The sequence below is a fragment of the Canis lupus genome, chromosome 19 (genome assembly GCF_003254725.2).
Source record: "Canis lupus dingo isolate Sandy chromosome 19, ASM325472v2, whole genome shotgun sequence".
NCBI lineage: Eukaryota > Metazoa > Chordata > Mammalia > Carnivora > Canidae > Canis > Canis lupus.
This window is the reverse complement of record NC_064261.1, coordinates 46167399-46191925: the sequence shown is the minus strand read 5'-3', so window position 1 is coordinate 46191925 and position 24527 is coordinate 46167399. Positions and strand designations below refer to the sequence as shown.

Sequence of the window (24527 nt, the reverse complement as noted above, 5' to 3'; positions counted from 1 at the left end):
AGTTGACAGGATATCACTACTATGATTAGGTTACAAAAGATTTCACCTTCTGTCTCGCTAGCAGAATTGCTAGCATGGCTCTACTGGTGAGGCCCATGTGACAGGGAACTGAGAGCAGCCTCTGGACCACATTCCTGGAGGAACTGAACCCTGCCAACAATCACGTGCATGAACAGGAAGGCAGATCCTTCCCCAATCAAACCTTCAGATGTGACTCCAATTCCTACTTAAAGTTTGATTGAAATCTTTTGAAGAACTGTGAACCAGAGGACTCTGGCACAGCTAAGCCATGCCTGGATCCCTGACCCACACAAACATGAGATAGTAATGCATGCTATTTTAAGTTGTTGAGTTTAGGAATAATTTATTCTGTAGTAGTAGGTAAATAATACAGAATTACAGGGAAATAGACTTACCAACTGTTCCAATGGAGTAATGACATCTTTCAAGACATGCTGTGAATGATTCCTTCTGTGTCGGGATATCTGCAAAAATATTGACATTTGATATTTTTTATACTTTTTTCTCCAAAAAAAGAAGCTATATATATTTTTAAAGATTTTACTTATTTATTCATGAGAGACACACAGAGAGAGGCAGAGACATAGGCAGAGGAAGGAGAAGCAGGCTCCATATAAGAAGCCCAATGTAGGACTCGATTCTGGGACTCTGGGATCATGCCCTGAGCCGAAGGCAGACACTCAACCACTGAGCCACCCAGGTGTCCCTATAAATGGTTTTAAAAAGCGTATTTTCATAAAAGTACACAGGTAAATAACCATATTAAGATTCATTTAAGGAGTCAAAGTAGATCTAAAATAGAAAGTAAATGTTTAGACATTGACCAATTTGTACTCAAAGATTTCTGGCTGCAACAATATCTCCTATTCCATTAACTTTGACGCTCCTCCTATCAAGGGGTGGGGTCTATGTTCTTTCATTTTGAACCTGGTTAGAGCTTTATGTCTTCTTCAGTCAAAAAATAGAGCAGAAGGGACACTACATGACTTAAAATTTTAGAGCATAAAAATGTCATGCACTTCCTCCTTATTCTCTGAGAACCCTCAAATTTGGAAAATACTCATCCTGTTGGGTGAAGATGAAGTCCAAATCATCTCACACAGAAAGATCACAGGGAGAGACCTCATAGGGTTTCTGGCTGAGAGACTAGCTGAGGTTCTAGCAGACAATATCAACTGCCAATCATAGGAGTATAGGCATTTTCTGATGGTTCCCTCTGCCAACCATTGAGTCAGCCCCATGCTTCAAGTCCCAGTAGAAGCCTCAAACACTGTGTAGTAAAGACAAGGTGTTCCTGCTGTATCTTATCTGAATTTTTTACCAGATTCTGTAGACATAAAAAAAATCATTGTTTTATACCTCTATATTTCATATCTGCTTCTACAGATGTATTTAAATACACGATAATCAATGGATTAGTGTTTTTGGAACAAAATTGTTAAAATGTCTGTTCTTGTTTCTGCCAAAGATGCATCACAGACTGATTCTGTAATAAAACAAGAAAGAGAAAAAGAAGGAATTTATAATGAAATATTGTATTGTTTGATAATTTAAACAGAAGCTCCAATTAATAATACTATTTTACTAGACAGGATTTTTCCAGTATTTTAAATGAAGGGGGTTGGGTAAGGCAAAAGAGACAGGAAGTAGGAAAAGGAGGAATGAGAGAGAGAAAAAGAGAGACCGGGATGAGTTGAGGTAGTAAGGAAATAAAGCAGTCCTGAGAACTGTCTAGAAAAGAACTTTGGATGCCATTGACTCTAGTTATTGGCACATGTAACTGACTGAAGAAATTCAATCAATGTCTTTTAGGATTTTGAGAGAATTGCATTAGCAAAGAGACCAGAGGCCTGGCCTCAAAAACCTGTGACTCTATACAACCCTTGCACCCCATATTTGCTCCACAAAACCGAATTGTAAGGCAATACAACTCCAAGGGAGCCATTCTCTTCAAAGCTCACATTCAATGTGGCCAGGGGGTGGGGGTGGGGGATAACCAGGAAGGAAGAGCCTCCCGAAAGCAGAGCCAGAAACCTTGGAGAACAATGGGCATGGGGAATTATGCCAGAAAGGAGAACCAGGAGAGTGAGGAACTGACTCTGCTGCTGGGGCAGGAGTCTCACAGGCCTGCCCAGCAGACTTTAATAATCATTTGGGTCAAGTGACTGTTGGCCATTTACCATTTATTTCCTTTACAAATGAGAGGAGTTTGTGTGTTTGTTTCCAGTTACCAAGCTCTTGTCCACCATCGTCTATTGGATGTGATGGGGAAAACAGAACAGAGAATTCATTTCTTCAGGTTCTAAACCTTGAACCCCCTAGAAAGAAATTGGCTTGGTAAAGAGTTATTTATTGCTATTCGGCTCTTGGAGTTTGATGTAGTAACTGCATGGGACTTGGGGTCATCTTCTCTGGGGAGACGCATAGATACATTTCTAAGTGTTGGAAGATAGGTGCAAACCAATGTATGGTGAGGGAGGGGACGACTGTAGCAGACCCCATTCCCTGCTCATCAAAATTCTGTCCTTTCTCCTGGGCCTATCTCTAGACTGCATTTCTCAACCTGCCTTGCAGTGAGGAGGGGCCACGTGACTCGTTCAGAACAACCGGATCTGAGCAGAACCCATGAGCAGCTCTCCCCATTCAAAGCTAGTAACCAGGGCGTGTTTCCCCTCACTCCCTGCTGCCTCCTACCTCATGCACTGGCTTCCAGGGAACACTGAAGGAGGCCCTGCAAGAGGCTGACGATGCAAGATGGAAGAAGACTGAATCACCATGTGGAGAAAAGCCAAATATTGGCCAGGAAAGCTCATTTTGTGTTATTTAGTAAACCTTTTATTTTGGACTAATTTTATACTTAGAGAAAAGTAGAAAGTAAGGAGAGTTCCTGTAGAAAATTTCCTTTTTAACTGCTTCAGTGTGAGAAATAAACTTCTATTTCTTGGAGCCATTGTGTATTGTAGAGAATTTTACAGGTCCTAGCATTATCCTAAATAAAACAACCATAGTTGATCTTAATTCACATTGAAATGAATATATATATATATTCACATATATGTTGGGTATTAAAACCTTTTAAGGAACCAGGCATTTATTTTGTACTGCTATGCATTTGGAACTGACTTCTGTTAACTATTAGTCATTAAACTAAGGTTTATTATCTTCACTGAAAATTTAATATAAATGTCTTACATAAAATTTACAAGAGTGGAAGAGTTCTGGGATTTTTTTTTTTCTTGTTCCATTTCCGTGAAACTTGTTGGATTTCCAGTCTTGGGCTAAAAATCATTCTCCTAGCATATGTTACCTCAAGCTTTAAATGTTAGAGAAAGTAGTATCAAGTAATGTCTCCACAGCATTGATGAATAAGCACCTGGACTTCCCTTTGTGTCAGTTTAACCATTTCTTCTATGGTCAACCCATGCTTTCCTTTATCCTACCACTTCTAGATTGTGGTGGGTGTATTGGCCTACCAGCCTCTAAATATTCTCTTCTAGTCACTAGGAAGTTGTCCTATAAGGCAATGTTTTTAAAATGTGTTGTGTATATATTGCCAAGGGCACAAGAGATTATTTTAGCTGATGAATGTCTTAATTATCATACACACAGTCTTAAGGTTCAGCAGAAAATTTTACACACAAAGCCCTTTATTAGTGGTATGAATACATTTTCCATTAAAATAGAGTAAAGGGGTGCCCAGGTGGCTCATTTGATTAAGCCTCTGCCTTTGGCTGAGGTCATGATCCCAGGGTCTTAGGATCCAGCCCTGCATCAGGCTTCCTGCTCAGCAAGGAATCTACTTCTCTCTCTCCCCCCATTGCTCATACTCTCTCTCTTTCACTCTCAAATGAACAAATAAAATCTTAAAAAAAAAGAGTAAAATAAAATAAAGTGTAAATAATACAATTAAGTAAGTACTATGTAATGTGCAATATGGAGAAAAAGTCCACAAACAAATGACTGAAATTTTGGGGAAAAAATTATTTAAATATTTAATTTTTTTTTACTTTTTTATTCATATTTTTATTGAAGTTTTATTTGCCAATATGTAGTATAGCACCTAATGCTCATCCTGTGAAGGATAGTGTCCTAGTATCCTGTGATCCTAGTATAGCACCTAGTCCTCCTCAGTGCCCATCACTCAGTCACCTCATCCCCCCACCTGCCTCCCCTTCCACTACCCCTTGTTCGTTTCCCAGAGTTAGGAGTCTCTCATGTTTTGTCCCCTTTTCTGATTTTTCCCACTCAGTTCCTCTATAATTCCTTTAACTATTTTTTATATTCCCCAAATGAATGAGACCATATAATGTTTGTCCTTCTCCAACTGACTTTCTTCACTCAGCATAATACCCTCCAGTTCCATCCATGTTGAAGCAAATGGTGGGCATTTGTCATTTCTAATGGCTGAGTAATATTCCATTGTATACATAGACCACATCTTCTTTATCCATTCATCTGTCAGACACCAAGGCTCCTTCCACAGTTTGGCTATTGTGGACATTTCTGCTAGAAACACTGGGGTGCAGGAGTTCTGCCATTTCCCTGCATCTGTATCTTTGGGGTAAATCCCCAGCAGTGCAATTGCTGGGTCTTAGGGCAGATCTATTTTTAACTCTTTGAGGAACCTCCACACAGTTTTCCAGAGTGGCTGCACCAGTTCACATTCCCACCAATGGTGCAAGAGGGTTCCCCTTTCTCCACATCCTCTCCAACATTTGTGGTTTCCTGTCTTGTTAATTTTCACCATTCTCACTGGTGTGAGGTGGTATCTCATTGTGGTTTTGATTTGTATTTCCCTGATGGCAAGTGATGCAGAGCATTTTCTCATGTGCTTATTGGCCATGTCTATGTCTTCTTTGGTGAAATGTCTGTTCATGTCTTTTGCCCATTTCATGATTGGATTGTTTGTTTCTTGGGTGTTGACTTTGATAAGTTCTTTATAGATCTTGTATACTAGCCCTTTATCTGATAGGTCATTTGAAAATAGCTTCTCCCATTCTATAGGTTGTCTTTTAGTTTTGTGGACTGTTTCTTTTGCTGTGCAGAAGGTTTTTATCCTGATTAAGTCCCAATAGTTCATTTTTGCTTCTATTTCCTTTGCCTTCATAGATATATCTTGCAAGAAATTGCTATGGCCAAGTTCAGAAATGGTGTTGCCTGTGTTCTCCTCTAGGATTTTGATGGATTCTTGTTTCACATTTAGATCTTTTATCCATTTTGAGTTTATCTTTGTGTAAGGTGTAAGAAAATGGTCTAGTTTCAATCTTCTGCACGTGGCTGTCCAATTTTCCAGCCCCATTTATTGAAGAGACTGTCCTTTTTCCAGTGGATAGTCTTTCTTGCTTTGTTGAATATTAGTTGACCATAGAGTTGAGGGCCCATTTCTGGGTTCTCTATTCTGTTCCATTGATCTATGTGTCTGTTTTTGTGCCAGTACCACACTGTCTTGATGACCACGGCTTTGTAGTACAACCTGAAATCTGGCATTGTGATGCCCCAGCTATGGTTTTCTTTTTCAATATTCCCCTGGCTATTCGGGGTCTCTTCCAATTCCACACAAATCTTAAGATTATTTGTTCCAACTCTCTGAATAAAGTCCATGGTATTTTGATAGGGATTCCATTAAATGTGTGAATTGCCCTGGGTAGCATTGACATTTTCACAATATTAATTCTTCCAATCCATGAGCATGGAATATTTTTCCATCTCTTTGTGTCTTCCTCAATTTCTTTCAGAAGTGTTCTGTAGTTTTTATGGTATAGATCTTTACCTAAGATTTACCTCTTTGGTTAGGTTTATTTCTAGGTATCTTATGCTTTTGGGTGCAATTGTAAATGGGATTGACTCCTTAATTTCTCTTTCTTCAGTCTCATTGTTAGTGTATAGAAATGCCACTGATTTCTGGGCATTAATTTTGTATCCTGCCACACTGCTGAATTGCTTTATGAGTTCTAGAAATCTTGGGGTGGAGTCTTTTGGGTTTTCTATGTACAGTATCATGTCATCTGCAAAGAGGGAGAGTTTGACTTCTTCTTTGCCAATTTGAAGGCCTTTTATTTATTTTTGTTGTCTGATTGCTGAGGCTAGGACTTCTACTACTATGTTGAATAGCAGTGGTAAGAGTGGACATCCCTGTCGTGTTCCTGATCTTAGGAGAAAGGCTCCCAGTGTTTCCCCATTGAGAATAATATTTGCTGTGGGCTTTTTATAGATTGCTTTTAAGATGCTGCGGAATGTTCTCTCTATCCCTACACTCTGAAGAGTTTTGATCAGGAACGGGTGCTGTATTTTGTCAAATGATTTATCTGATCTATTGAGAGGATCATATGGTTCTTGTTTTTTATCTTATTGATATGCTCTATCACATTGATTGTTTTATGAGTGTTGAACTAGCCTTGCATCCCAGGGATAAATCCCACTTGGTCATGGTGAATAATCTTTTTAATGTACTGTTGGATCCTATTGGCTAGCATCTTGTTGAGAACTTTTGCATCTATGTACATCAGGGATATTAGTCTATAATTCTTTTAGTGGGGTCTTTGTCTAGTTTTGGAATCAAGGTGATGCTGGCCTCATAAAACGTGTTTGGAAGTATTTCATCCCTTTCTATCCTTCAGAACAGCTTTAGTAGAATAGATATTATTTCTTCTTTAAAAGTTTGATAGAGGGCAGCCCGGTGGCTCAGTGGTTTAGTGCCACCTTTGGCCCAGGGCATGATCCTGGAGACCCAAGATCGAGTCCCACATCAGGCTTCCTGCATGGAGACTGCTTCTCTCTCTGTCTGTGTCTCTGCATCTCTCTCTCTCTCTCTCTCTCTCTCTCTCGTCTTTCATGAATAAATAAATAAAATCTTTTTTAAAAAGTTTGATAGAATTTCCCTGAGAAGCCATCTAGCCCTGGACTTTTGTGTCTTGGGAGGTTTTTGATGACTGCTTCAATTTCCTCCCTGGTTATTGGCCTGTTTGGGTTTTCTATTTCTTCCTGTTTCAGTGTTGGTAATTTGTGGTTTTCCAGAAATGCATCCATTTCTTCTAGATTGCCTAATTTGTTGGCATATAGCTGCTCATAATACATTTTAAAAATCGTTTGTATTTCCTTGGTATTGGTTGTGATCTCTCCTCTTTTACTCATGATTTTATTAATTTGAGTCTTTTTCTTTTTAGTAAGGTTGGCTAATGGTTTATCTATCCTATTAATTCTTTCAAAGAACCAACTCCTGGTTTTGTTGATCTGTTCCACAGTTCTTATGGTCTTTATTTCATTGAGTTCTGTTTGAATCTTTATTATCTCTCTTTTTCTGCTTGTTAGGTTTTACTTGCTGTCCTTTCTCCAGTTCCTTTAGGTGCAAGGTTAGCTTGTGTATTTGAGTTTTTTTCCAACTTTTTGAGGGAGGCTTGTATTGCAATGTATTTCCCTCTTAGGACTGCGTTTGCATATATCTCAAACATTTTGAATGGTTGTATCTTTGTTTTCATTAGTTTCCATGAATCTTTTTAATTCTTCTCTAATTTCCTGATTGACCCATTCGTCTTTCAGCAGGATGCTCTTTAAACTTCACATGTTTGAATTTCTTCCAAATTTCTTCTTGTGATTGAGTTCTAGTTTCAAAGCATTGTGGTCTAAAAATATGCAGCGGACAATCCCAATCTTTTGGTATTGGTTGAGACCTGATTTGTGACCCAGTATGTGGTCTATTCTGGATAAAGTTCCATGTGCATTTGAGAAGGATGTGTTTTCAGTTGCGTTCGGAGGCAAAGTTCTGTAAATATCTGTGAAATCCATCTGGTCCAGTGTATCATTTAAGGCCCTTGCTTCTTTGATGATGTTCTGCTAAGAATATCTGTCATTTGCAGAAAGTTTTGTGTTGAAGTCTTCTACTATTAGTGTATTATTATCTAAGTATCTCTTTACCTTGGTTATTAATTGATTGATACACTTGGCAGCTCCCACATTAGAGGCATAAATATTCATGATTGTTAGGTCCTCTTGTTGGATAGATTCTTTAAGTATAATATAGTGTTCCTCTTCATCTCTTACTAGAGTCTTTGGGATAAACTTTAATGTATCTGGTATCTGGTATGAGGATGGCTACCCCTGCTTTCTTTTGAGGACCACTTGAATGGTAAATGGTTCTTCACCCTTTCATTTTCAGGCCGGAGGTGTTCTTAGGTCTAAAATGAGTCTCTTGTGGACAGCAAATAGAAGGGTCTTTCTTTTTTATCCAGTTCAAATACACTGCATCTTTTGATGGGATCATTTAGTCCATTCAAGTTCAGAGTAACTATTGAAAGATATGAATTTAGTGTCATAGTATTACCTATACTGTACTTGTTTTTGTGGATTGTTTCTTTGGTCCCCTCCCCCTTTTTTGTATTTTTTTTATAGGAGTTCGATTTGTCAACATATAGCATAACGCCCAGTGCTTATCCCGTCAAGTGCTCCCTCAGTGCCCGTCACCCAGTCACCCCAACCACCCGCCCACCTCCCCTTCCACTACCCCTTGTTCATTTTCCAGAGTTAGGAGTCTCTCTTTTTTTTTTTTTATTTTTATTTATTTATGATAGTCACAGAGAGAGAGAGAGGCAGAGACACAGGCAGAGGGAGAAGCAGGCTCCATGCACTGGGAGCCCGACGTGGGATTCTATCCCGGGTCTCCAGGATCACGCCCTGGGCCAAAGGCAGGTGCTAAACCACTGTGCCACCCAGGGATCCCAGAGTTAGGAGTCTCTTATGTTCTGTCTCCCTTGGATTCCCTTTTTCTTTCACAGGGTCTCACTTAATACTTCTTGCAGAGTGAGTTTGGTGGTCATATATTCCTTCAGTTTCTGCCTATCCTGGAAGCTCTTTATCTCTCCTTCTATTCTGAATGAGAGCCTTGCTGAATAGAGTATTCTTGGCTGCATGTTCTTCTCATTTAGGACCCTGAATATATCCTGCCAGCCCTTTCTGGTCTGCCAGGTCTCTGTGGACAGGTCTTCTGTTAACCTGATACTTTTCCCCATATAAGTTAGGGGTCTCTTATCTCTCACTGTTTTAAGGATTTTCTCTTTATCTTTGCAATTTGCAAGTTTCACTATTAAATGTCGAGGTGTTGAACAGTTTTTATTGATTTGGAGGGGGGGGGCTCTCTATCTCCTGGATTGGAATGCCTGTTTCCTTCCCCAAATTAGGGAAGTTCTCTGCTATGATTTATTAAATATATTTTCTGGGCCTCTCTCCCTCTTGGCATCTTCTGGAACCCCAATTATATGTAGATTCTTCCTTCTGAGGCTATCATTTATTTCCTTTAGCCTTTCTTCATGATCTCTTAATTGTTTTTCTCTTTTTCCTCAGCTTCCTTCCTTACCATCAATTTGTCTTCTAGGTCACTCACTCTCTCTTCCATCTTAATTGTTTTTCTCTTTTTTCCTCAGCTTCCTTCCTTACAATCAATTTGTCTTCTAGGTCAGTCACTCTCTCTTCCTCCTCTTTAACCCTAGCCGTTAGGACATCCAGTTTGGATTGCATCTCATTTAATTTATTTTTAATTTTGGCCTAATTAGATCTAAATTCTGCATAATAAAGTCTCTAGAGTCCTTTATGCTTTTTTTCCAGAGCCACCAGCAGCTTTATAATTGTACCACTGAACTGGCTTTCTGACTTTGAATTGTAATCCCTATTCTGTCACTCTGTGGGAGAGAGTACTGTTTCTGATTCTTTCTTTTGTGATGAATTCTGTCTTCTAGTCATTTTGCTCAGTGCAGAGTGGCTGTATGAATGGGCTAAGTCAAGAATATCAACCACGACCTATGTAAATCTCACCCTATATGATTCTGACGAGGTCATAGACCAGAAAATGAAAACGAAGATCAGAGCGAAATAAAACAAAAGGACCATTAAAGTGCAAAACAAATTTTAAAACAAAGTAGTAAATAATAAAAGGCCAAAAATCCCAAAGAAGTGAAAAAGAAAAAAAGAAGAAAAAAAAATAAAGAGGAAAAAGAGAAAAAAGAAAAAAAAGTGAGGGAGACTGAGTGATGGTGATGGTGATGAGGTTGTAGTGGAGGGAGAATGTAGTGTACTTGAGGGGTCCTAGTGGGTGATCCTCTTGGTTCTGAGTGTATTAAGCTCTGTATGTTAGAAGATGCTCAATCCCAAATTTATATAAACCAGAAATACTTCTATAAAGCCCCAACATTGGGGCAGCCTGAGTGGCTCAGCAGTTTAGCGCCACCATCAGTCCTGGGCGTGATCCTGAAGACCCCGATTTGAGTCCCGCGTCGGGCTCCCTGATTGGGACCTGCTTCTCCCTCTGCCTGTGTCTCTGTCTCTCTCTCTCTCTCTCTTTCTCTCTCTCTCTGTGTGTCTCTATGAATAAATACATAAATAAATAAAATCTTAAAAAAAAAGAAAGCCCCAACATTGACCACGAAAACATAAATAAGATAAAAGGGGGGCAGAATGGGGAGGAAGAGAGAATATAATCTCACAGGATGAACCACCACGGTATACCACTTGGTTCTGGGTGTATGCTGGTCATGTTTTAGAAGATATTAACTTCTGCCATTGTAGAACAAAATGAGGCAGAGAAGAACAAATTTAAATGAGAAGAAACCAGAACAGAAATGAGCAATTACCGAGCACATATTTATTTCACCTTTGAAAGGAACTATGGGGTCTATGGTATAGATAAGAATTCAAATTGATAAATGACACGGCGTTACTGTCTGTTAACGTGTATCCAATGCTTATTATTTGCCAAGTACTTTTCTAAGTATTTTGCATATATTAACATACTTAATTCTCATTCCCTTTTCATAAATGTAGAAACACAGATACAGACAGTTAAATCTTGAAGATCCAGAGCTAGTAAAAGGCATGGGTGATGTTTAGCCAGGATCTAAGCCTTCAACTATTGCATTTTATTGCCTCACCAGCAATATAATGTATATGCACAAAGGCAGTTGTTACATTCTTGGCTAACTCCAAAGTTGAGATTCTCTGCATGTATAAGAGGATATTTCGAAGGAAGGAATTTAAGTCAAACTTATAATTTGTCCACGTTTACACAGGAAGCTAAAAATCAGGTTACCAATCTGTTGTGAATTATCCTAATTTTCCTTTAGGGAAAGCAATATTGCTGATCATTCCTAAATCAATAAGCTAGCCAATCTATCATGTTCAACCAAGTTACGGAGATGCAGGAAAAAAGAGAACTTTCATCACCTGTCTTTCTCCTTAATGCTCTTCTCAGTTAAGCATTAGGCACAGAAATGTGTTATCATTCCAAATCAGATTACTCTGACTGAGACTTATGATTTAGGAAATTCTGAATCCAAGTTTGCTTAGTTATGTTACATGGATATCAAGAAAAGTTAAGATATTTCAGGAGAGCTGTCTCTATGTGATTTTTTAATTACAATAATAATCATAAAGAACATTTGAGGTCAATCAAAACTTCATGAGGTAAGTTGGAAGGGAACGGAGGCTCTCCTAAGCCATACATAATATAAAATATGAAAAAAATCTAATAGCATTTTTTCATGTTTATCTATTAATAACTTACTAGTAGTTTCTGAAAATTTTGCAAATTATTACAGGACACTTTCTTGAGAAACATTTCTGCTAAACATATTAGATGTCCTTATAAATCATTCATTTAGGCACTAAACATTACATGTTTAGTACAGTTATACCCTGGTAGTTTCTGATGCTCTAGATGTTCAAAATATACATGTTCATTGATGTTATCAAATAGCTCTAATACTAGTACTACAAGAAGAGCATTTCATTTTGGATAGTCCTAATTTTTTCTCAATGTATCTAATATTAAAAATCTATGTTTTACTCTGCTTCTGGATGACTTTCAGAATGTGAGCAATGGTGGGCTTCATTGTTCAATTTTTTTTTTCATTGTTCAGTCTTATGTCCTTTTCACTTTTGCAGCAATTCCTAATTCATCACTGAATTTGGAAAACTTGAATGGCAATAATAATATTAGCAATAGCTTGATAACATATTATTTTAACACATTATCTTCTCTGTGAGTTGCAGAAGCATTTCTTCTGAGGAAGGCTTAAAATATGCTTTTTAAGTGTGTTTGCTTACTTTTTTTTTGTTTCCAAATGTTCTGAAGTAGTGTACAGATCCTTCCTCTAAACATAAGTGGACACGTATGTATATCTACCACATATTTATTTGAGTATCCACAGCCTGATTTTTTGCTTGTTTGTACAGTCTTAAATTATGAAATGTTGGTTTCAATATTATTTTACAATTCCCATTTGAGAATTTCATGAATTGCTACATTTCAATTTATTTCCAGTATTTTGCAAAAAGAGACCTTAATCACTTAAAGTTTATCTGGCCTATTTACTAAGAATGTCCTTTCACAGTTTCTCTTGAGGGGATATCGTTATGTCCCAATTGTTTTCCTGTTACAGTATCTGCATCTTAAGCAACTGAGCTTCAACAATAAATACGTGAGTTGCTGGCAATCCTTCCTTTGAAGAGAAGAAAAAGTCAGCCCTCGTTTTTTTGCAATGATGTCATTTTCCTATTGATTTATTATGTTCAGTAAATGGGAATGATTTGTAGCCACCATTGTGGGGTGAGGGGGGAGGGACTTGAAATACAAATGACTTCTGCTTGGATTTTTTGGAACCCAGTATCAGATGAATAATATATCACTGAACTACTTTTAGATCAGATCTATGTGTTTCTCCTTCTTTGTTTCCACCTACTGTCTTCCCCACTCCTTCTCTGCCCCTTCTCAGGTGCATTAGCTTTATAATTGTGCAAAGCAAAGTGGAAACATGAAGCACTGAGAATGTGCAATGCATATTTTACTTTAAATTCCTTTTTGTTCTTAGTATACATCAAATTAAGTTTTCCAGATTTATTTTCCTCCAAAAAGAAAAAAAATTAAAAAGTCATTTTTTTTAAGTGTTTTCATTTTTTTCTTCCATTTCTTCTTCATTTTAATCTATTTAAAGAACATGAAACTGATGGGTGGGACTAGTACTTGGTATGAAGCAAAAATAACAGAATTTGGGCATATTATTTTCCTGGTATAGGAAGGTCTACTATGAAAGTTATACATAAACATGAAACATTCCACATAGCTCTGATTTTAAATAGATTACCATTTTTGATGAAAGTTTATATCTTGTGGCTTAGAGTTGAAATAAAAATCACTTGAATAAAAGCATTAGTTAGCTCCAGCATTTTCACAGACATGTACATTTTCTGAGGCATACCTCCCATTAACAACCTCCCTGGGTACTTGGATAAAAAGCAGAAATAAATCTGTGGTTAAGTTTAGTTTTTATCTTCACAGTTTTTCAAAAGCTTTTTTTTTTTTTTTTCCGGTGTATCCCAATTCTTATGTCCAAATCTTTATTTGTTTAGCCAAATTCTTTTTCTTAAAGCTATTACAATCAGAAATTAAGAAAAGTTAGTGAAACTTTTTTTTTTAATGTGGAAGCATGGCCAATATTCCTTGTACTCGCAACAATTTGATTGTTTAGATATAATAAGCATCAATTTAAATGATGGCTGCATTTTTTAAATCATGTGTATGTGGTAGGTAACTGCTTTTGATGGGAAAAAAAGAAAGTTAATATATGAGGACATTATTTTAACATGCATTCAATCTTCTAATTTTACCCATCTGTGGACACATGTCAATTCACATATGTAAAATCATAATTACTCACTAAATATATGTATTTTTCGTATAGTCTTAATAGAAGGTAATGACATTAACCATAAAGAAACCAAATTCTTCCATTTTGCTCCTTATTAATGTACCACAGGTATATTGATTCACATTTAAGATCACCTCCTCCCTTTGTCTATGATATCACTCAGTTATCATAGTGGGCATCCATGAACAAATGCCCCCTTTCTTGTTTGTTTGGCTCTCCCTTAAGCCTTTTTTTTTTTTTTTTTGGCTGTATTTTGTCAGAAATCTGACACTCTCTCTTATCTCTTTTATCCTCTGCAGAAAATGAAGGAGAAATATTCAAAAACATTCTGGAGGACATATTAAAGTTTTTTGGCATTTTTTTTTCTCTTTTTTTAGTTTGCTGAATAGTCCTTGACCAGCATCTGGGTCATCTGTAGTGCTCATCAGCCTTTCAATCCTGGGCTAAGTCTAGTTGAGTTAAATTCAGCTTCAACCACATTTTCTTATCTCCCAGATAGCCAAAGGGAAGCAATTGCTGGAATGATTTAACTTCTTAATATTTCTCCCTTTCTTTATTTAGTCCCAAACACATTTGTTCCTCCAAGAAGAAAATCAAACTGCCTCACACCTTCTTGTTTAAATAAAAATTAGTTTTATACTGTGCACATGGCCTCATTTATTGCTAAATACCATTTAGTTCTCTCATTTCTTTAGTTCTCTCATTTCTTTTTCCATGCTTTCAGTAGAATATTTCTCCAAAAATTTTCTCAGATTGAGAAGTGTCATTCATGTGGACCTTAGACATACTGTTATTTTAGCCTTTTTGAACATGCTCTTGAGACAAAAACTACCAGAACCAAGAAAAATAACCATACTTGAATAATTTTCTACATTTATTCATGCAAAGTACATTTATATATTGTCTTAGCTTTTAGTTTACTTTTTTATCTGTAGCTTCATTCATATTTAGACATGAATTTCCAAATTGATATAATGAGAAACTGTGTGCTAAAATAGACACACAAACATTTTATTCTACTCATAATACTGTTATTGGTATTTGATCTAAAGCATTATATACTTGGTTTGAGCCATAGCTAAAGTTACTACTACCAGCAGATAATACAGCTTGTTTACTACCTCCTTCACCCTCCATAACAGAGATATTACTCTGTTGATTTAAAAAAAAAAAAAAAAAAAAAAAGGAATAGAACACTTGGGCCAAACTGACATTTCCTCCACAACTGCAAGTCATATGTTATCTCTTAAATAAAAAGATTCAAGACAGTAGAAAACAATACCAAGAAAACTATCTCATAAACACCTCAAAACAAAGCAAAATAGTAAGCAAACAATTATTGAGGCCCCAAATGGTCAAAACAGTCCATCTCTTTTAGCCCAATCAAACAAATCACTGTCAAATCACCATTTGACTATGTTGGGCAGAAACCACCTATATCTAATTTTGTGGTATTTAATTGTCTAAAAACTCTGAACAAATTAGAATCAGATTTTATTTTCAGCCTCAAATATAAAGTCTCTTTCATTGCCCTGAGGTGCATAAGTTGAAATACCGAGTTTACTTCTTACTTTTTCAGGTATATGTTCAATCAATGAAGAAGAAATTCTGTCGCTTGGAAAGTATACACAATATGTCAGCTTTGATCCAGGATATGTAAAGTTTGACAAAGAGATTTACCCACAGTTTGGTTTCTATAGTCTGCTGACACCTTTCCTCACACATCATGATTTCTTAATGCAAAGCTGGGCATGTACCAACTCACTGGAAATGCTCCACCTGTGTGGAAAGGTCACGTCTACAAGCACTGTGCAAGGCAAAGCTTTTAATAACTATACCGTTCCTTCAAGATTTAACAGATTTTTGGTCAAATACCTAAAATATGCACATGAATACTCTCGGCGGCTTCAGTCAATACCTAATAATTATATCTTTCCAGTTTCCTTTCTTTATGTATTCTTTGAGGTTTTCAGAGACCCCAAACTCACCTTCTGCTGCCGAAAAAGCAGATTTAGTTCTGAAGGTTAATCCAACTCAGCAGGATTGAAGGATGGCACTTTTCCTTGGTCGTAAGTATGTTGGCTCAGGCCAGACAGCTGTTAGGACATTCTCCTCTGGGAATCGTGCCCTCAACACCCACCGTTGATGCACATACATGGTCTACTGGCTGCCGACTTCCGTGCCCATCTGCTCAAATGGCATGGTGCCCACTCACAAGTTGGCTGGATCCTTGCCCTTAGTGTGTAGGTGCCAGGCAATGATGGGTTTAGATGGGCAGCCTGCATAATACTACAAGTGACAATTTTTCCCTTTCTCTTTCTACATTATCTGTCCTCTGTGCCTTCTCTGAAAGCGAAACTCGTGTTTCTCCACCTTTGATTTTACCTGTGGACACACAGGGCCTTCTGCAGGTTGGTGTACAAATGCACCCAACCTGCCACCAATGGTAAGATGAAAGAGAAGAAGGAATCCACAGAGCCCCAAATGACAAGTTCCAACACTGAAATGGGTTGGATTGTGAAAATCCCGACCACCTGGAGTCTGTCAGAAGAAATTTAGCATGGGTGTAAGTACAGCAGACCTCTCACAGATAGCAATGGCACCGGGAAATAGTTTAAGTTAGAGCACTTTTTGCCTGTCACAGACAGCCCCAGCACAAATTACTTGCCTTGCATCGAAAAGGCACATACAACAGTAAATGAAAGAAATCGGGCAAAAGGAACAAGCCTAATGGGAACACGATTTATATGCTCAATGGGGGCAAGAGTGCAAGCTTCAATATTCAGACCTCAAAAATAACCCTGACTGGAGGTCCTAATGGAAAGAAAAAGAAACAAAAATAGCATCTCTCTTTCCAATCTACAGCAAACCCGGAGAGAGGAATAGATTGGCGTAGGAGGTTGTGACTTTAATGATCCAAAGCATATGAATGCTTGTTAGCAGACAGCAGACAGACATAAGTAAGAACAACAGTAATGGCTGCATCTGCATCCTGGCCTGTGGCACTCAGACCAATCAGGCAGGCATTGGAGAGCAGTGCCCGAAGGTATGTTAAAGCCGTGCTTTCTCTGCGTGTTTATTTAAGGGTGATTGAATTCAGGGTGTTGTCAGTCTGCCTTGGAGAATGGTTATCCAATGTGTAGGCATGATCTTTCTCCCTGAATATGCTCTGTTGACGGAGTTAGTTATGTGTGACTACTTGCTCTGTCCTAGTCTTTATATGGTGCCAAAATCCTCCAGTCCAAGTTCCAAAGGAACAGGGCCTAAAAACTTTTGGCTCCAGAATCAAATTAGGCTTCTCTGCTTCCCTAGCCAGAAATGCATAAATACCCAATGGCCAAAACCAAAGAATTTGACATTGTGGAATGAATAGAGCTGTCATATACCACTAAAGTGTGGAAATATCTACTGTTTGAAGTCAAGACTAGTTCAACATCTTCAGTAATCAGAACAGACTTCTTTGGACACCTTCATGGGTTAGTCTGGCTTTTGAGTGAGAATGTTTCTGGCAAGCTACTCATTCCAGATATCAGAAATGCAAGAACATACGGTTTATAAGAGAAAATCTGCCATTTTTTTTGTATCAAAAAAATTCTCAAAGGCAGCACATTTTCATAAAAGACAAATCCCTCATCCTGTTTTCCTGATTGACCTTCAAGTTAGCACCACTTGCTTAGATGTGTAGACTTTAAAAAGAACTAATCAAAGAAGAGGTAAGTTGGTATACTTTGAAAAAAAAATATGTGAAACTCAATTTGGAATTATCTGGGGAAGTTTCTTGTAAAAATAGACAAAGAATAGGTATAATCATCCAAGACTCCTCGATCTGATTACTATGATATAACTGTCAGAGTTCCCAGAGCAAATCATTTTCCTCATGATTTATCACGCCTTGAGGATATAACAGTAAGAATTACATACTACTAATTTATTGAAAATGAAGAAAAGCAGATGTCCTGTCTAGGGAATCTTGAGGGTAAGGATCATGTTTTACTCATCTTTAAATTCACCGAATTTAGCATAGTGTGGAATACATATTATGGGATTCTGTTATTTCAAACGTAAATTGGATCTCTTTATACATGTGATCTATTATTTCATTCCATTCACCAAAAGCTTCAATAGCCTATAATGTCATCTTCTAAAGTTATCTTGTTGGAAACATATTCATCATGCTTTTCAAAAGTCAGTAGTCTTTTCCAGATAAGCTTGTATAATATCTCATAGGAGATTTACCATCTTTTCTTAACCGAAATCAGGTCAAATTTTCCAGATGATCCCCTCATTTGACTACGGTTGAAATAACTGATACTGTTGGGTAATATTTTTCTGATCTGTCTAGTATATATGATTCTCGGGGATTAGGTTTCTCCTCGAGAGGGAGAAACTGAGAAGCTACATAAATGTAGATAAGCATAGATATAGGTAGATAGATATAGTTCTGCTTTTACATAGTACTACATAATTATGTGGATTATTATTCTGAAGAGTTCTATGTCCTGTTATCACTTATCTTCTAAGTAAATTATTTTATCTCTTAGAACCTGTATTCCCTCAACTGTAAAATATGGCATAGCATAGAACTTATTCCTTATAGGATTTAGAAATAAAAAAAATTAAAACATATATAATTTTGAGCACATGGTAAGTCCTCATCATTATAATCTCCCCTATACCAATTATGTCATTCCTCTTCCAGTAGTCCTTCTGGTAAATATATTTTAAGCCAATGTATTCATAAAATCTTCAGTGATTCTAGAAACTTTTAAAATGATTTGTTTCAGGACACCTGGGTGGCTCAACAATTGAGCGTCTGCCTTTGGCTCAGGGCATGATCCCAAGACCCTGGGATTGAGTCCCACATCAGGCTCCCTGTGAGGAGCCTGTTTATCCCTCTGCCTATGTCTCTGCCTCTCTCTGTGTCTCTCCTAAATAAATGAAAGAAAGAAAGAAAGAAAGAAAGAAAGAAAGAAAGAAAGAAAGAAATTCCAGCCATTTTCTTTTGGGATGTTTTGAAAACATTTTGTAGAAAAATCTTTAAACATTTAAGGAGATGGGTTATACTGGGGTGTGCTGCCAAGGAGTGACAGTCTTGGTGTCATTTTAGAATTCTGTCTACCGCAGACCCACCTCTGGATCTCAACAAATCATGTTCCTCCCCCCAGCAAAACATATCATCTCCCATGATTCCAAAGAGTCTCATCCTATTACAGCATCTCCTCAAAGACCAAAGTCTCATCATCTAAATCTAAGTTGCACTCTTTCTTTGGCTAAAAGACCAAAAATCTAGCCAGCTAAATCCAGTTTTGAAAGAAGTTGAACTTGACTGAGATCAACCATTAAGTAGCAAAGGCAGGAATCAAATAATGTGGTTCTATGGCTAGTGGTATTTAACAAGTACTGTGCACTATCCATGCTACAAAGTAGTTATTGTTGCTTTCATTGCATAGATGATAAATCCAGGGACAGTGAGAAAAGACTAAGTTAGTGAGAGGCTGTTGGTTAACCAGATTCATCTGATTCAAAAGCACATACATTCTGACTCCAAAGCTTTAAATGCTGAAGCTTCTAGCCCTTGATGTGGATACTCAACACATGCTTGTTGCCTGACCATCATATTGCACAGTTTGCAGATTAAAATATGCAGTAATGTTTATCACCCTTCCCCTAAGTTATTTTATACCTAAGTTCCTATTTTCTATTTTCATCATATTTCAGGTAAGGAATCTTTAATAATCATCTTGAACATTAGCAGAGAAGAAATAATGATAGCAACGGATATGAGGATATGAGAAAGATGAATAGACTAAAGGTATACTACTTTACTGCTACATCCATTCTAAAATAGTGCTACAGATTTGTATTTGGTGGATCCTGGAACTGGAAAATGATTATCTGTCCCAGATACCACACCATCCCATCCCATCCCATCCCATCCCATAAAGACTCCAGGATGGATTTCTAGTTTAAAGTGATGGATTGACTACACTCATTAATCTCCTCTACTGACTGAAGTCAGAGTAAAAAGAAAAAAAAAATGTTACAAAGAAAAAGAGCATGAGCAAGAGTGGGGAATACATCTCAAAAAGTTTTAGGAAGATAAAATGTGTATGAAAATGTAATTACTTTGTAAGATGAAAGAAGCTACAACCTCAGTATTTCCAGACATGGAGGATGGGTGGTAATAATAAGATGTTCATAACCATCACTTGGAAATATCCGTGAAAGATAAAGTCAGGATTGCCTATAACAGCCATAATCTAGAAAAGCTGGACTCCCAGCCTCATTCATTCATTGAATATAGCCAGATGACTGTTCCCAGATGTTCATAAGGGAGACATGTAACCAGGTATCTTCAAGAATCTTGACTCAGGGTCACCTGGCATCACTGAGGGCAAACAGGACTGTGGGACTATGAACTAGGGGATTAAAGTTTACCTACTAAGCGATGGGACCCTCACCTCTTATTCTCAACCATCTCCCATAAATGCCAGAGGCAAAAATGTATTCCCCTTCATCTAGAAGACTTGAGGAGTTTTCTCTGAAAGAGTAAATGGCTTCAGAGTCCATCAGATACTGAAATTTGGATATCCTCAATACAAAGCCTCTTTGTGGGGTGCCTGGGTGCCTCAGTCAATCCTTCTTTGGCTCAGGTCATGACTCCAGGGTCCTGGGATTGAGCCTGGCATTGAGCTCCACATCAGGATCCCTGCTCAGTGGAGAGCCTGCTTCTCTGTCTCCCTCTGCTCCTACCCCCTGCTTGTGCTTTCTCTCTCTCTCACACACACACTCTTTCTTAAATAAATAAATAAAATCTTAAAAAAGAAAAGAAAAGCCTCTTTGTTCATGTTCTATATTCTACAGAGAAGCTTGTCAGTCAACAAGTCCAGCACCTCAACTCCATACATACAGACAGCATTTTGGTGCCTCTTTTTAAAATATGAAAATGCAAAAATAATAATAATAATAATAATAAAATAAAATATGAAAATGCAGGTACAGGTCATAAGAAATTAATTATTATATGACATATGACACTACATGACAATATATATTATATTTACAAATAATAATTCTATCATATATAATATATTATATAATTATATATAACCATATTATATATAATACTTTATAATCACTAGATTATATACTTCTTTATTTAGCACTATATACTATATATGTAAAATGCACCATTCTAAGTGCTAAATAAAATAAACCTCTGCTTTAAAGACATTGAAGAAAATCTCAAGATGGAAGAGAAATAACAAAACAAGCAAACATAAAACGAAACTCAAAATAAGCAAAAATAATACCAAAAAAAGAAAGAAAAAATTTTTAAATACTATTGGTAATAATATCAAGAGATAAGAAAATATATAGGATTCATAGAAACAGGAATAAGAATAAAGAGAGGCATTTAAAAATTAAAATCATAAATAAATGTATTTAATTAACATAAGGTTTTGGAGGGGAAGAATAATAAATCTGTCAGGAAATAGAAAAAAAACCAAAGAGATGAATTATAAAAACCAAGAAATAAGAAAATAATTTAGGATGTTCAGCATCTGCCTTATGGAAGAATCCAAAAGGAGAAAAAATGAAATGCATGGTAAGAACTTTTAAAATAAAGTACAAAAGAATGTCCCAGGATTTTATGAATTAAGAAGTAGGTCATGCAATTATAAAGAAGTAGGAAGAGAGACGGGAAGATCAAGGATCATATATAAATGAATGGGAATCAGAATGGTGTTGGACTTTCCTAAAACTGACTAGAAGCTAGAAGAACGGTTTCAAAATTTAAGGAGAAAATATTATCAACTTAGAATCATGTAGCCTGTTAAACTATCAATCAAAAGGCAGAATTGAATAAGAATATCTCCAGATATAGGAAGATTCAAAGCATTTGTTTCCACTACATTCTTTTTGGGAAACTACCAAGAAAAATACTTTAGCAAAATGATGGATTTGACCCAGGGAAAAAAAGCCATCAAAAATAAGATGGACAGACATAGGACCATGGCAATGAGCAGTCACTTGTTCATAGAGGTGTGTGAGGCAAGCAGAGTCTTCGGTCCCAGTTAAAGGTAGAAGATGGATATCAATGGGAAAAAGATGTTAAAAAGGGGGAGGGGCACTATATTATTTCATGTTTCAGTGTTTGAGAAAAAGATTGGTGGGAGTATGACAGACTGCTGACATCTTTAGGAAAATTAACTATAGATAATTTGAAATAGAGGTAAATTAACTAAGGAATCATTAACTCCACAAAAGAAAGTTGAATCCAAAGGAATGATAGCCATATAATAATTCTTGGCTCAATGGCAAATATTTAGAAAAACACAACAAGGCAGCTAGTAATTGAAACAAAAAAATGTGATAGAAGTATAATGGAAAAAAATTGAGGGAAGGGAAAGTGTGGAATGTAACACAGCTAATGTTAAACTATATAATACCTGCAATAGATAAATCAGGGAAAATCAGTATACACATAGTGTTGAAAAGTGTGAAGGTTAATATAAAAAAGAAACAATACTCATAACAAAAAACTAAAACTGTTGCTGGTGGTTGTCCCTAAAAAGCAAGATTAATGAGTAAAAAGGAAGCCAGAGGAATGCTATGTTTTGTCAAAACTTTTGTAGACTAATGCCTTAAGTTCATGTATAACTTTGATAAGGAATAATAGCTGATCACAACTATGACATATCATTTAAAAAATTAAAATTTTCTTCAAATAGTCTTGTGAGAGAGAAAGAGAGAGAAGGGGAGCAGGCAATTATACCTAATTGGATAAATGCCCAAGTAGGACCCTCAGCAATCAATCTATACCACAAAGAAGTCCCACTGGCCTATCAGATCTAAATACAACTTAAATATAGAAAGAATTGTTTAAGTCTGATTCAGTAGAGAATAATTGTTACAAAATCACAATAATAACAACCAGTGGATTCAAGCCCTGCATTCACCATTAATCCGTGTGATTTAGGGCAAGTTATTTAAGTTTTCTATATCTCAGTTTCCTCATCTACAAAGTACAGATACATCTATATCTTACACCTCATAGAGTTAGAGACGATTCAATGGGTTAATACTGCTAACACGCTTACAAAAACACCTGGGACATAGGAAATGACCAATAAAGGTTAGCTATTATTATTGTCAAAAGAACTCCTAAATTTTGAACCCTAACACAAGTCATCTGAAAATAGAGGTGTCACCCTTTGAGCCTTCTAGGGTTTCCAGTTGACAGCTCATTCTCTAATGAACCCACAAAGGGCAGTGAAACAGTCAGGGTCAAGGGAGAAAACAAGGGGAAGCAGGGACCCTAGCCCCTCTGATCTGGCTTCCTTTTATCCTGTGAAGGCATTTTACCCACCCAAATGAGCCTTGCCAAACCAATAGCCAAGGAATAAGATGCTTTAGGTTTGCATGTAGCACCGTATTAGAAAGAAACATCTGTGCTATTATTTAACGTGATATTTATCTTTCTAGATCTTGAGAAATAATCTCTTGGTTGTTATTAGCAGATGAGGTGTAACCAGTTTCCTGATTCTTTGCCATCCATAGAGAGTTTTTCATGTTTGTTCCTTTTATAAAAATCAGCAAAGACAGAGAGAAAGCCCCTTAACTACTCACCTACTCAAAACCTTTTCATTTTCAAATCAAGGGAAGCTGCCAAAATTGTATTAATTTTTAAAAAATAACTCTCTCAGTAATGCTCCCCTTGGATGAATAAAGAGGGAACCTAATTCCGAGCCCATTTTTTATCCTCCATTGTGTACACAACACAATGTACGAGTTAGCTCATTAGTGCTCTCGGCAAGGGCCATCATTTTTAAATGATCAAAGTGTTTGTTTGGGGAGAAATCAGTCACATAGAGTAATGGTTCCCAAACTGTGATCCTGAGCATTTAGAGGAGAGTCCTCTGTGGTTCATTTAGGAGATATTTTAAGGGAAATGTGAAGGCTAATAAAATATAGGACCAAGGGGGAATGGTTTGAAGATAAAGGGACAGAGAATGGTCATTATATTGATTTGGGGACAGGGATCTGAAATCAGTGGCAGTTAAAAAAAAATGAGAAATAAGAAATGTAAATCATCATATACAAAACAGATGCAAAATAATCCTAGGAACTGATGATTTAGGTCATATGCTAAAAGAGAATTTTTATAATAGAGACAAATTTTGTAATATAACTCTTAAAATGAAAACTATATATGGCTACACTTTAAAACAGAACACTTTAACTTAATAATATTTCAAATAAAATTTTCCATAGAACAAAAGGCAAATTATTGTGCCTTATAAGTAGAGATGATTTTTTTAAAGATTGCTAAGTTTTAATCATTAAAGAAAATATGTTTTTGCTCATATTTAATATTCTCAAGTTTTGCTGGTGGTTTGTGGCTTTATCACTGATTTGATTTTCCTCATCTAGCCACAGCGAAAGACACATCCAAATCAAGCAGCAACAAAAAGAAAAGTTGAGAGTTATTTTTGGAATTTTGGTCACAAGCTCTACAGAACCTTAATGACAAATCTCCCGAAAGAATATAAAAAGTATTTATTAAATATCTTTTATAGGAGTTTGACAGTGGGTTGCTAGACATGTTGCAGGGATCTATGGGTTGTTGATTTGAGGGTCTCTGCTGAAAAAAGAAAAGGAATAAGGTGGGGATTAGAAGGTCTTGGTAAAGTGAATGAATTTGGGCTTGGAAAAAAAGTTTTAAATCTATATTTCATACGTTTCTTATAAATTTGGGATAGAATACTTTTTCTTTTAACGTTATGAAACATCACTTACAATTTCTGCTTCATG

At 36.7% G+C, this 24527-nt stretch overlaps 1 protein-coding gene across 4 annotated transcripts in view; it reads right to left on the bottom strand.

Annotated features, from left to right (window-relative positions):
• ARHGAP15 (Rho GTPase activating protein 15) overlaps positions 1-24527 on the bottom strand; it is a 608969-nt gene that overhangs the window by 524771 nt on the left and 59671 nt on the right. For 2 of the 4 annotated variants that reach the window (XM_025431170.3, XM_025431189.3), the window contains one exon: positions 417-485. In XM_025431170.3, the coding sequence (XP_025286955.3) occupies positions 417-485 (69 nt within the window). Of the gene's footprint in view, positions 1-416; positions 486-1380; positions 1492-15697; positions 15874-24527 lie in introns of those variants that run through there. The other 2 variants (XM_049097196.1, XM_049097197.1) reach the window with 2 other exon arrangements.